The 13,172-nt window shown below is 51.6% G+C and overlaps 1 protein-coding gene across 1 annotated transcript in view; it reads right to left on the bottom strand.

Annotated features, from left to right (window-relative positions):
* The window catches only part of Esrrb (estrogen related receptor beta), a 166,527-nt gene extending 156,608 nt beyond the window's left edge, over positions 1 to 9,919 (bottom strand). Inside the window, exon 1 of the mRNA XM_028876219.2 lies at positions 9,442 to 9,919. Coding sequence (XP_028732052.1) covers positions 9,442 to 9,443 — 2 coding nt within the window. The 5' untranslated portion in view covers positions 9,444 to 9,919. The remainder of the gene's footprint in view (positions 1 to 9,441) is intronic.
* Positions 9,920 to 13,172: the final 3,253 nt, after the last annotated feature.

The raw sequence follows: 13,172 nt of genomic DNA, 5'->3' as shown, positions 1-13,172 counted from the left end.
TGCACACACTGCCACGCACAGTCCTCCAGTGCATACACTGCCATGCACAGTCCTCCAGTGCACACACTGCCATGCACAGTCCTCTAGTGCACACACTGCCATGCACAGTCCTCCAGTGCACACACTGCCATGCGTAGTCCTCCAGTGCACACACTGCCACGCACAGTCCTCCAGTGCACACTGCTGTGCACAGTCCTCCAGTGCACACACTGCCATGCAAGTCCTCCAGTGCACACACTGCCATGCACAGTCCTCCAGTGCACACTGCCGTGCACAGTCCTCCAGTGCACACACTGCCATGCAGTCCTCCAGTGCACACTGCCATGCACAGTCCTCCAGTGCACACACTACCATGCACAGTCCTCCAGTGCACACACTGCCACGCACAGTCCTCCAGTGCACACACTGCCACGCACAGTCCTCCAGTGAACACACTGCCATGCACAGTCTTCCAGTGCACACACTGCCATGCACAGTCCTCCAGTGCACACACTGCCATACACGGTCCTCCAGTGCACACACTGCCATGCACAGTCCTCCAGTGCACACACTGCCACGCACGGTCCTCCAGTGCACACACTGCCATGCACGGTCCTCCAGTGCACACACTGCCATGCACGGTCCTCCAGTGCACACACCGCCATGCACAGTTCTCCAGTGCACACTGCCATGCAGTCCTCCAGTGCACACACTGCCATGCACAGTCCTTCAGTGCACACACTGCCATACACAGTCCTTCAGTACACACACTGCCATGCACAGTTCTTCAGTGCACACTGCCATGCGAAGTCTTCCAGTGCACATACTGCCATACACAGTCCTTCAGTACACACACTGCCATGCACAGCCCTCTAGTGCACACTGCCATACACAGTACTCCAGTGCACACTGCCATGGGAAGTCCTCCAGTGCATACACTGCCATGTGCAGTCCTCCAGTGCACACTGCCATATGCAGTGCAGAACCAGGCATGTCTTGAAACCATCTCAACAGTAGCACTTTCCCTGATCTTCGTAAAGTGACCAGGACGATTCTGGAAGGAATGTAGGGAGTTTGACAGCCTCTTTCCACCTTTCTGGCAAGGGGCCCCGGAAATTGATTAGAGCAGCCAACATGTCATCTCCTTCCCCACCACAATGACTCTAAGAACTTAGTACCCAGTGAGCACTGCTCAGGGGACTTTCACGTGTCTCCTGTGGTCCTCAGCTCTCCATCGAGGAGGTGCTCTCCTCACCCATCTGTAGATGTTGAGACTCGGGGTGAGACAGACCGCTAGCTACTTGGTCTATCATCATGGCTGGTGGGACATGAGTAAGGCAGGTCCTGGTCCCAGGTCGTTTCCTGTCATTGTGATAAAACTCGGATAGAAAACAACCTGGGGGAGGGAAGGGTTTCCTTGGTCTATGCTTCCAGGTCACTGCCAGGGCACAATGCACCACTGAGTCAAGGCAGGAACTTTCGCAGAAACCACAGAGGAGCCCTGCTTACTGGCTCACCACCAGGGAGCTTTCTTACCATGGCCCAGGCCCACCTGCCTAGGGATGGTGACCCCCGTAATGCATTAATCAGCAAGACGTGGTCACAGGCCAGTCTGTTGTAGGCAAGTGTTCCGTGGAGGTTCCCTCCTCCTCGGGTGACTTTAGCTTGTGTCCAGTGGACAATAAAACCTAACGTTGACAGCCTTGTGTGGCTCTGAATTAGCCTGGGATTCACTGATTACCCAAATATCGCCTCAGAGGCCACGGTATAGGGAGATAGGTTAATCCCAAACTGTTACGTGCTCCCGCTTGTAGGGGCTGTTTCTTCTCTGACTTTTTTAGTTTCTCACCACTCTTAGAAGATTCAAAGCAGAGAACAGCCCCAATCGGCAGGCCAAGAAAGCATCCTATGGAGAAGCTCAGACTTGCTGATGTCCCCGAGGGCTGACTAAGTTCCCTCCTGAAACGCCACTCTGTCCCTTCATTCAGCTGCTGGCCAAGGACGGCTAGTAGATGGGAAGCTGGTGTGGGAACCTCTCCAGGTGTGAGGAAGCATGGGTGCTACTGGATGGGTGGGGGGGAGAAATGAGGCCCATCAAGCCACGGAACTATAGCCTCTGTGAACTTAAAGACAAATATTCAAATGTTTGGATCTATGGGTTTGGACAGGTAGTCCTGAACAGTTTTCCTAGCAGTTCTCCAGGGTGCTGAATGAGAGTGGGGAGAAAAGCAAGCCAAGAAAAATGATAGGTAATCCACAAGGCCCAGGCAATGCCACATCTGGGTCCACGGCTTCGGACGACAGGGACACGGGCTAGTTGACCTACCGTGACTGGCTGTGTTACAGGCACAGGTTCATCAGGACCGTCGCTTCTCAACATGAACCACCTAAAACTAGAGAGCCTAGGCGACCTCCTGCCCGCCCTCCTCTCACAAGCAAGGGAGCCGCATTCTGGACCCACAGACCCAGGGCCTCTCTCCAGCTGGCACGAGTGGTCAACAATGCTGTGAATATGCGCGTGTGTGTGTGTGTGTGTGTGTGTGTGTGTGTGTGTGTGTGTGTTTATGTTGATCAAGAATGCCATTCACCTTGTTTCTGGAAACAGTTCCTCATTAGTTCCTCATTAGCCTGGGACTCACTGATTAGGTTAGGCTAGCTGGCCAACAAGCCCCAGGGACACCCCCCCCCCCGTCACCATCTCTGTAGTTCTGGAACTATGAATGATGTCACCATCCACTCCGCATCATTTCAGCCCTTCAGTGTCCTTTGAATATCATATAATTTCCCAGGAGGCCACAAAGAAAAGGTAAAAACAACAACAATAACAACATGCCGTGCGCCTCTTCGGCCTGCTCCCCCAAACTGAGTTGTGCATACACCAAGCACACAGTTGTTACCTGACCTCACAAATACAAGGGACAGGGGGGCTCTGCCTGAGACTGGCACAAAAGCAACCCACCCTGGGCTGTCTTATCCTGCCCCTTCCTCGTCGGAAACCCTAACATACTCATACATCCACGTACAGAGCCTAATCAGCAAGAATTTTTACTCCAGAATATTGCTAGCAAGATCACTAGCCCAAGCTAATCAATTGCCGCAGCCAGCCACCGGTCCCCAAGAGATGCCCAGGCTCTTCACAGCTATCATTAACCCTCAGTGGCCCAGGGTTCTGCATCCCATCTTCCCCCACAGTTGCAGGGATGCTGTTCTGGGGTGTGTGTGTGTGTGGTGTGTTGGGGTCATCCAGTACCTGGAATGATGCCCGTGGCCCACCACCTTTCAAGGCCTTGTCTGTGCTAATGGAAGCAGACACTCTGCAAGGCTTCAGAGAGAAGGGCTCCCTCTTATGTGTACCCCTGGGACCCGAACAGGCCTGACAGAGTCTGAACAGCCCGCGGAGGCAGGTACTGTTGAGAAAGGGCAGAGGAGAGAGCCTGACAAAGCAGAGGAAGAGGTGGAAGAGACGCACCAGGTCAGCAGTTAAACCTGATATCAAATTCCTGGGGAAAAGCTGGTTCTCGTTCTCTCTCTCTCTCTCTCTCTCTCTCTCTCTCTCTCTCTCTCTCTCTCTCGAAGGAAAGGGAAGGGGCTGGAGCCAGGACCATGGTCAGTGGTTCATGAGCTGCTGCAGTTGGTCACGTAGATCAGCAGTTCTCAACCTGTGGGCCACAACCCCACAGGGGTCGCATATCAAATATTTACATTACGATTCATAACAGCCGCGAGATTACAGTTATGAAGTAGCAAGGAAATGGTTTTATGGTTGGGGGACACCACACGAGGAACTGTATTAAAGGGCCGCAGCATTGGGAAGGTTGGGAACCACGGCTCTAGGTGGATGATCAACGCTTCAGTTCACTCCTCCTGTGATCCCCGTTGAGGGGGGAGATTCTGTAATTCATTCGAATGCGTTCATTGAACATTTACCGTGTGCTGGGCACGGTACCAGGTACTCCGGGTCTTCAATAGGGAGGCTGAAAGGGAGGCGTGACAATTGAGATGTTTCCTTGGCAGTTATCTCTGCTACTAGGGCAGAAAGGAGGGAGGAGGGAGGGGGAACCCAGGTCATATTGCAAGTGTGGGCGGCATTGTGCTTCCAGGTCAAGACTTCCCACTTCAACCAGCCAGTAGAGGGCTTTTCCGTGGGAAGGAAGAGCTGAGCCCACTGCTCTGGGGCACAGGGAGTCCCCACACAGAGACCTATCCAGAGCTCTGGGGATGGCAGCATCACACAAGAAGACAACCCTTGGAGAATCTAGAGTGGTACCCACTTGGCTCTAGAGTCTATCTGTTAAGGCAGTCCTACCAAGAGAAGCCCTGTAGTCACAGGAGTGCTAGCTTTACCCAGGCTTACCCAGCCTGCTCTGTATGTAACACTGTAAACCAGCCTCCAAGAAGCAGGAACAGAGAAGGATGCAGGAGGGTCTTGAGACCCAAGGACCACACTTCTCACCGGCATACGAACCAGGGCCCAGGGGGTGGACAAAATGGATTTCTGGAGCATCAGACCTGTCCCTGACTGAGCAATGTTACCCCAGGTCCATGCTCTCTCACCGTGGCTTAGAACCCCAAGTTCTTTTCAGGTCCAAGGGCACCAGACCCCCTGAGCTCTGCTCCCAGTGGGGTGTTTACTAGAGGGACAGCCGAAGGGTTGCTGACTCAAGACTCCATTTAACCACACACCAGGTAAAGCAGCTCTTTGTGGAGATGTACAAGCCATGCTTGGGGCTAAATCCCAAGATGTACAGACGCCAGGGCTCTGCACTGAGCTAAAAAAAAAGATGTATACATTGTATGGACAGAGCTTGAGCAATTTGTCTTCCCTGGAAGGCAGATTCAATCCCAAGGAAAGGGGGTAAGCGAGATCACGTGGGTCCAGCAACCCCAGTCTCACACTGAGAACGGCGGTTGGCGGCGTTGGAGTCCTAGCCGTCTGAGTCTGGGCATGTGCTGTTAACGGTAGCTCCAAGCTGTTAGCAGAGGCATAGATGTTCCAAGTCTAGTGATGTGGTCACATAGGACAGTCATCCCACTGGACCTGAGTGCAGTAGAGACGGGAGTCATGGAGAGTGAATGCCCCAAGAAGAGGAAAACTTCACAGGAAAGGTGCTGAGGGTACATGAGGACCACCTGAATAAGACTCACGGGCCACCACACATGAAGCATTAAGAGAAATCAGTGCCCAGTACCCTGGAGACAGCGGCTCAAAGATCCCACAGGAAGCAAGTCAGCTGTCTTCAGAAAAGAGGAGTGGCAGGGAATCCAAGTTAAGGAAACAGGAAACGTCCAACTGGTTGGTGACGGAGGAAAAGACAGTGTCATAGAATGCCCATATCAGGGACTTGAGAAGGAAACCTCACAGGAGGGACCCAGGCTTTGTTCAGCAGTCACGTGGCTCTGCCTTCTCCTTCCTTTACTGAGCTCCAAAGAACCAACAGAGAGATGCTAAGGAGCCTTGCTTGGACACCTGACCTCAGCTTGACCTTGATATGATGCAACCTTGGCCAAGTTGTTCCTGACTTTCTCGGGCTGGAGATCAGGGCGCTCTCTACCTGCCTTCACCTGGTACAGGGAGCCAGAGAGGCTTGGAGGGCCTGGGGGAGGAGGGAAGAATGGGAGAACCAAGCAACAGGGCCCAACTGGAGATCACAGGCACTGGCTGATAAGGAAGCCCCTGTTCCAGGGACAGGGCAAGATGCTGATCCTCCGCAGCTGCCTAGGGGAACAAGAGGAACTCTCCAGATGCTGGATGGCAAATAGAGCCATTCTCCTGTCTCTTACTCTTACCTCCAGACTAGAGGAAGAGATTGATTTGAGAATCCAGAGTCGCTGAGCTCCTCCGAGCCCCTGGAGGACTGAGCAGTCCAGCCTGCCCTGGGGTTCTGTCGGAACCCTTCAGCTGGCTCTGGCCGCAGTTTCCATTTCCACTCTGTGAACCCCGCTCCCCTCCCCACAACTCCACCCCACCTTCCACTTTGAAGAGCCCAGAAGTTCTCCAGCTGCCTGGAAATGCTGATGACTTAACTGGTTTAATTTTTTTTTTTTTCCCCAGCAGCCCTGAGGGGTTTTAACTCTTTCCTCCCGCAGAAACCCAGCTTTTGGAGTTGAAAGTTTAAACTCTCACTGGGAGACTCATAAATATTCGGAATCACTCTCTCCCTCTCTGTTTGATTAGGAAATGAGCCTTTAACTCGATGTAATCCCCAAGCCATTAACAAAAAAGCCCTCAACAGCTCTACTATCAGAATCTCACTCTTAACCCTCGGAGGATTGAATTAGATTAACATAACTACCCACAATCTGAGTTTATTTTCTGTGCCAGATAGAAATGTGTTTTCAGGAAAGGGAAGGGATGGGGGGGGGGGATGGAGGATGGCAAAAAATAGGGGATAGATAATGAATTGTAAAAATAGAGATAAAGAGATGGACAGAGATTCTGTGGGACGGCAGTGGTGGGGAGAAAGAGCTACCCCATGGTCTTTGGTTTAAAGCTCCTGCCAGCTGCCAGTTTTATTCATGGGGTACTTGGAGAGGCCTCAACTCCCCGAATTGTTGGAATCAGGGGAGTACTTTCTGGCATTTGCCATCCCTTCTTCCTGGAGATTGACGGTCCTGCACCTGAGCCTGCAGCATTCCAAAGCACCTGCTCGTTGGCCCCATTGTCCCCAGTTTGGGAAGAGGTCAGGATGGATTTCTGCATGCTCCATGGAGGGAGGGCACAGGAAACCGCGGCGCACGCACATGGGCAAGGGCTTGTTGACCCGCACAGAGACGGGCAGCGATGATGCCGGGGATGGTGTTAGAGTCTGCCCACATGAAGTCACAGACGGCTCCGTGACCAATTGCATGTAAGAAATCAGTTAGGGGGGAAAATGAGTCTGATGGGAGCCTGGACCACATAAAATTACTGGTTATTGAAGCAGAAAGTAAGTAATCAGAGGCTGTATGCAAATGTCCTGAAGTTCCCCCCAACAGCATCCCCAAAGGGAAGCCAACGGGGGAGAAAACACATCCTACATCAAAGCCGAGGTCTCCATCATGCTACCCAGCAAGCCCCAGCCTGTCTGAACATATCTTCAGGTCAAGGGAAAGGGTGGATTGTTTTAAGTGTTTCAACAAACGCTCTCCCCTCTGGACCGTGAACGCTAACAAGAACACAAGACTCTTCCCCATTACCTTAGTCACGAGTCCCCCCCAGACAGGCCTCAGTGTGCACATGGGGGAGGGGGCTGGCGGGGAGGAAAGGATTGGCTCCTGTGCTAAAAGGTTAAAAACTGTCAGGCTTCCTGTTAGAAGCCACCGAGCTCAGAAAGACCGGAAAGTTCAGCTTGGCAAACAGTGGACCACTCTGATTTCTGTGCACAACGTCTCAATCACTTGATTCACACGAGCCTTAATTAACAACAACCCACAAAATCCCACCCCAGCACATTGCAGGGAAAGCTTAGCAGGATTGGTTTGTCAAACAGAGACCTTGGAATAGGAAATAACAATAACCTGACACGGACAGTATACCCAGCTTCCCCTTCCTTGGGTTCTTAGACATGATTTTGATACTAGATCTTAAACAATGACATTCACCCTCTTTCTTTCTTTCTTTCTTTCTTTCTTTCTTTCTTTCTTTCTTTCTTTCTTTCTTTCTTTCTTTCTTTCTTTCTTTCTTTCTTTCTTCCTTCCTTCCTTCCTTCCTTCCTTCCTTCCTTCCTTCCTTCCTTTTCTTTTTCTCACTCTTTGGGACAGAGGCTCTCTAAGTGGCCCTTGGCTGTCCCAGAAAACACTCTGTAAACCAGGCTGACCTCGAACCCACAGAGAACCACCTGCTTCTACCTCCAGAGTGCTAGGATTAAAGGCGTGTGCCACCACACCGGGCCACCTCCTTGAGTTCTGTGTTTTCCCACTGGTGAACATGTAGAATTCACCTTCTCCTTTCTTTTGCCTTCCTGATCCCATTCCTCCCCCAACAACATCGAATTAAAGATATTAATAACCCAACACAAAGTGCAGGTGGAAATAAGGAGCCAAGAAGACGGAAAGTTAAAATGAAAATGAGCTCGAATTGCCCCTGGAAGCATATGTGTGAGTCTGCATGTTATTTAACTTTCATCAACAGTTTTGCTGACAGACCTATTCTGCTTGTAATCAAAAACAATTCAGGCTGACTTGCTTTGTTTAATGCTTTTAAATGGAAGTAAGGATTGTTTTTTTTTTGCTCGGATACTGTTTCCCTAAACCAATCTAGAAGTAGTCCTTAGCAATATAGCATCTGGTAACCAATGCATAAGCAAATAGAAACTCATTGTAAAAAGAATGAAGTCTGTTTAAAAAGTTGTACATAGTGTACATTAAATACCAACACATAGTTTTTTGTTTGTTTGTTTGTTTTGCTTTGTTTTAAGTTTAAGGCCTTCTCTTCCAGAAATGCTGTAAAGCCACTCTCCCCAAATGCAAGAATTCTGGTTAATATGACCAGAAGTATCTAGAAACTACAGTTCCAAGGCTCCCTGTGAAGCTCATGGCAGGCAGATAAGACTCAGGCCAGTGGTGGGGTGGGGTGGGGGCGGGAGGTGGGGGGCGTGGATGCTCCATAGCCACCTGATATGCAGAGTCAACCCACCTCGTGTGCACCGAGCCCAGCTTTGACAAAACTGGTATCTTTTTCCACCCCAACAAAGGGCGCGAAGCCCCCGACACCTGGCATATCACCGTCTGATACTTTTTCTTCCTAACCCAAGTTCCCTAACTCCTTCCTGAGTTGAGAAAACGCACCCAGCAATGGAGTCAGCCCAAGCCAGCAAGGAAAGGGTTGACAGCTTCCACCTCCACTTCGCAAAGTAGGATCACTCTGTGAAGGCTGGGGTGGAGGGGGGAGGATGTCCCCTTTCCTTGGAGGTGCTGGAAATAAGATAGTTATTGGCACTGCCATGACTCTAGCTGAACCTGAAAGCTCCCAGGGTGCCCCCCGGGTCTGTCAGCACCCCTCCATCATCACCCTGGAAACCCCTGAGAAGCCAGCCTCCCCCCTTCCGTCACCTCGCTCGCTCACCAAATGCTGGAGCTGCCAACAAATGAAAGTTTTCACGCTGGGAGACATAACCACCCCACTGAGCCGCGTGTGAACTTTGCTTTGCCCTTTTGATTTACTGACTTTCTCTCCACGAAAAACAAATAAAAACCAAAGGGAGCCCACCGATTCCAAATGAGTTCGGGTAACCATCCCACCCAGCCACGTGGAGACCCTCTGACCTTCTCATGACAGTCAGAGAGAGGCAGCATTTACCTCTCGGCCACGCAGGGATGGATGCTTTAGTGCACGGAAATCAGGATGAAAGAACAGGCGTGGGGAGATATTTTTATCCATTAAAAAGAGAGAGCGAACGCAGGGGAGAGAAGGAGGGTGTGTAGGGAGAGGGACAGGAGGCACAGGGCAGTCCGGGGAGGAGTGACAGAAGTTAGCTTACTTACATGGTGGGGCTGGCTAGAGGACGGGGCTGCCAGGAGTGAGGACCGGTTACCCTCAGGTGTTCCAGACGCTGATGACTCCTTGCTTGGCTCCTCCAACACCAGCTGACAGTCCCCTGTCTGTGTCTCTTTGTGACTAAGGACACAGTACTCCCAACCTATAAATAGATCCCGACTCCGTGATTGATATAACAGGCAGCTGACAGAAAAAAAAAAAAAAAATCCCACAACCATAACCAGGTCTCAAGCAAAACAGCAAAATCCTCTGGACGTCCAACTCCTCGGAGCCCCATGCAAGCTTCGTAGCCACCTATGGGGCACGGGAAAGCAGGACGTGACATGTATTGGCAAAGGGGGAGGACCGGGCTTGCTGAGTACTGTGGGAGTGTGGGAGACAATGGCTTCTTGAGTGGCCAGCTCACTCTGGGTCCCACGGAGCTGGTGAGTACGGGTCTGTGGAAAGGGTGGGAGGAGCCTGAAGGAGGTCCTGACCCTGTGAAGGAGAGCTCCCCTGAAAACCCTCCCCCCCATCCTGAGCCCTGGTCGTCAGGGCCTGAGTAGTCAACATTCTGACTTGGGAGCATTCGTCAGCTCAAGTGCTTTCCACGAAAGTTTCCATTCCCCCTGCCAGATCAGGAGGCAGGGAGGGTGTGCGGCTCCCCTAGCTCCGAGGGCCAGAGGGACTGGCCGGGCCAGGCGGAAGGCCCCTATTGGGTAGAGAGAATGTGTTACCAGGTAAGGAGCCCGGGAAGAAGCTGGATCCAGCTGTGCCCTCTTGCAAAAGCAGGTGGCATTCTCCAGGAAAGAGAGGACCACCGTGGGGGCCACTGGTGCCTGTTTTTTCCAGAAAGATTTCTTAGGAGGCCAAGCTCTGCAAAGGTTTCTTCCGGAAAATGAGCACTCTTTGGGGTCACTAAAGGGTCTTTAAAGAACACCCCCTGCTCCAGTTTCTACGGGGTTGACCCAGCCTTCCTGGGACAGGTCAGTCCGTATCCAGCAGCTAAACAAAGGGATGAACTTTCCCGAAAATGGTAGCATTGTGAGGGAAGGACAGTGATGGGGCTTGATCACGCAGGGAGGGCTATGGGCCTCAGCTATTGGAGTTACTTGTGTATGCTCAGTTGGGCACAGTGCCATCCTTACAAGGTTCCCCTTCAAGGGGGTCATGGAGCCAGCCCGTGCTGGTATAGAAGGGACATAATAAAACCCTTAAAACTTGCTGATCATTTTTTCTTAAGGAAGACGTTGCTCCATCTCTCTCTGTTAGAACCACTTCTTCCCTCCCTAGCAGGAACCACAGGATATGTGGTACCCAAACTGTTAAAGTCAAAGACCTTTGTGACCTGTAGGATCTCAGATACCCTTGTTGCAGCCTGCCAGTGGAGCAAAGCTTCGTGAAGGTAAAGACAGTGCTTGTCTTAGTCACCTTTGTGACCCAGGGTTACCATGGTAACTGATACATAGCAAGATGCCCTGATTGTGGACTTGCTGGCTGACTAAATAAATGGATGAATGAGTGTATGAGTGAATGAGTGAGTGAGCAAGTGAGTCAATGAGTGTATGAGTGAATGAACGAATGAGTGAATGAATGGTACCCAAGACACTGGGAGTCATTCTTCTGGGATGTCGGAAGCATGTGTTTCATGAGAATGCCCCTGGGAAAGTAGAGGATTGGGACAGGGACTTTAGGAGAATGGGTCTGATGTGTCCATCGTTAATGCATGATTCTGTCCAAGAACCCGGTGATTCTGGGTGCCAGGCCAGTGTGGCTAGCAGCCACCGAGTGCATCCCTCTAACCAGCCCGGCCATATACAGAGCAGCTTGCAAATGTTGCCGCTGGGAAGGCAGAGAGCCCTGCAGAGGTGGGACTTGGGAGGGGTCCCTGCTGACGACAGGATTCAGAGGCACTTGGTACACATTCCCCACCAGGCGCCTTCCTGGGGAAAACCCCTCTTCGGCTACAGACTAAGGTCTTCCCTTCATAATCGCCTTTCTCTATGCACTCTACAGCTGCCGTCTGGCTTCTCACTGACCCCTCACTGCTTCCTGGAGGAGAGCAGTGTGTGTGTGTGTGTGTGTGTGTGTGTGTGTGTGTGTGTGTGTGTGTGTGTGTGTGTGTGTGTTTATCTCTGTGGCCACAGTCCTCCCGGGCTTCCCCCGACCCCAGTGTAGTGCCTGCTCTGATCCAAATGCACAATAAAGGGGTTGAACATGTACCTCCAGGATTTGCTTAGAGAGCCTCATGAAATCCTGGTTTTGACTGTCATCCCTAGGCTGATTTCTGAACTGGTCCAGTCTCAGTCTTACCTCTTCTAACGAACCCGACCTTGGAGCCATCCATTTGAGCTGCCCCATGGGTATGTGAGGCGGCGGAGGGGTGTGGGACCCCAGTGACAACATGATAACATACGGCATCCTTTTGGATGCTGGTCATCATCATGGGAGACCACTGGGCTCGGCTCTCAAGAGGCTCACCGCTCCATCATGAAGCCTGTCCCCTGCCACCAGCGGGTCACCTATTCCCATACACCAGCCCATCAACTGACTGGTTGTGTTGAATTCTTTCCTCGGCCATCTATTACTAGGAAACTCAAGTCATATCCCTGACTGCTCTGAGCCTCGACTTCCTTATTTGCAACCGGAAACCCCAAATGTCTAACTCACAAAACTCATAAGAATAAAATGACAGTCTAAGAGGATGTGCAGGACAGTGCCTGGGAAATGGAGTGTCTTGTATGAATACTCGGGGTATCTACATTACCCACACGCATCTCTGTGCTCCTTCTGGATATGGCCCCTGCCTGTCTTCACCACCTTCCTCTTCCTTTCTTCAGTTCTTTCCAAAAAGCTAGGAGTGGCATTGGTAGGACAGGCCGATGACAAGGGCTCTGGCCCACGTAGCTCCTGACCAGAGGTCAGAGGTCAGGAAGAGAAGACCGAGGACTTTTAGAGTTTTAGTGTGTTCACCCACAGGCAGGGGAAAAGAAAAGCAAAAAAGCCCCCAAAGACCCTGGATCTTTCCCTGTGACTTTACCTGCCACCCCAACAGCCAGGTTCCTTACACACCCACCCCTCCCCCAATACCTCATCCCTTTATCCAGAAATGCTCCACTCTGAGTGTCCTAGGATCCCTGAAGAGTTGAGGATCCTCCACCTCCTTGAATTTCCCATCCAGAAGTCAGTCACAGCATTGCTTTAGAACAGGTAACACCAGTGCCAGAGAGATGGCTTGGCAGGGAAGTGTGTCTGTCTCCAAGCCTGATGAGCTGACTTCGATCCCCAGACCCCACGTGGCTGAAGAAGAGAATCAGCTCCCAAAAGTTGTCCTCTGACCTGTACACACGTGCTGTAGTACCCCCTAATACACAAGTACATATTTCTAAAAACTCAGGCTGGAAAGGTGGCTCATTTGGTACAGGGCTGGCCTTGCAGACATGATAACCTGAGTCCAGGTCCCCAGAACCCATGTGAAAAGCCAGATGTGGTGATGCACAGCTAAGATCCCAGTGACAGACAAGCGACGGGGACAAGCGGATCCTTGGAAGCAGCCCAGCTAGAGTGTCCCATGTGGCAATGTCCCGGGCCAGTGAGAGATCCTGCCTCCAACAAAAGGTAAGGATGCCCGAGGACACACCCAGGGTTGTCCTCTGACCTTCACAAGTACTCTGTGCACATGCATCCCCCCCCCACACACACACATAGAGACAAAACAAAAATAGAAACCGCAACCCAA

This window comes from Peromyscus leucopus, chromosome 14, assembly GCF_004664715.2.
Source record: "Peromyscus leucopus breed LL Stock chromosome 14, UCI_PerLeu_2.1, whole genome shotgun sequence".
Taxonomy (NCBI): domain Eukaryota; kingdom Metazoa; phylum Chordata; class Mammalia; order Rodentia; family Cricetidae; genus Peromyscus; species Peromyscus leucopus.
The sequence above is the reverse complement of the archived record's forward strand: the minus strand, read 5'-3'. Positions and strand labels throughout refer to the sequence as shown.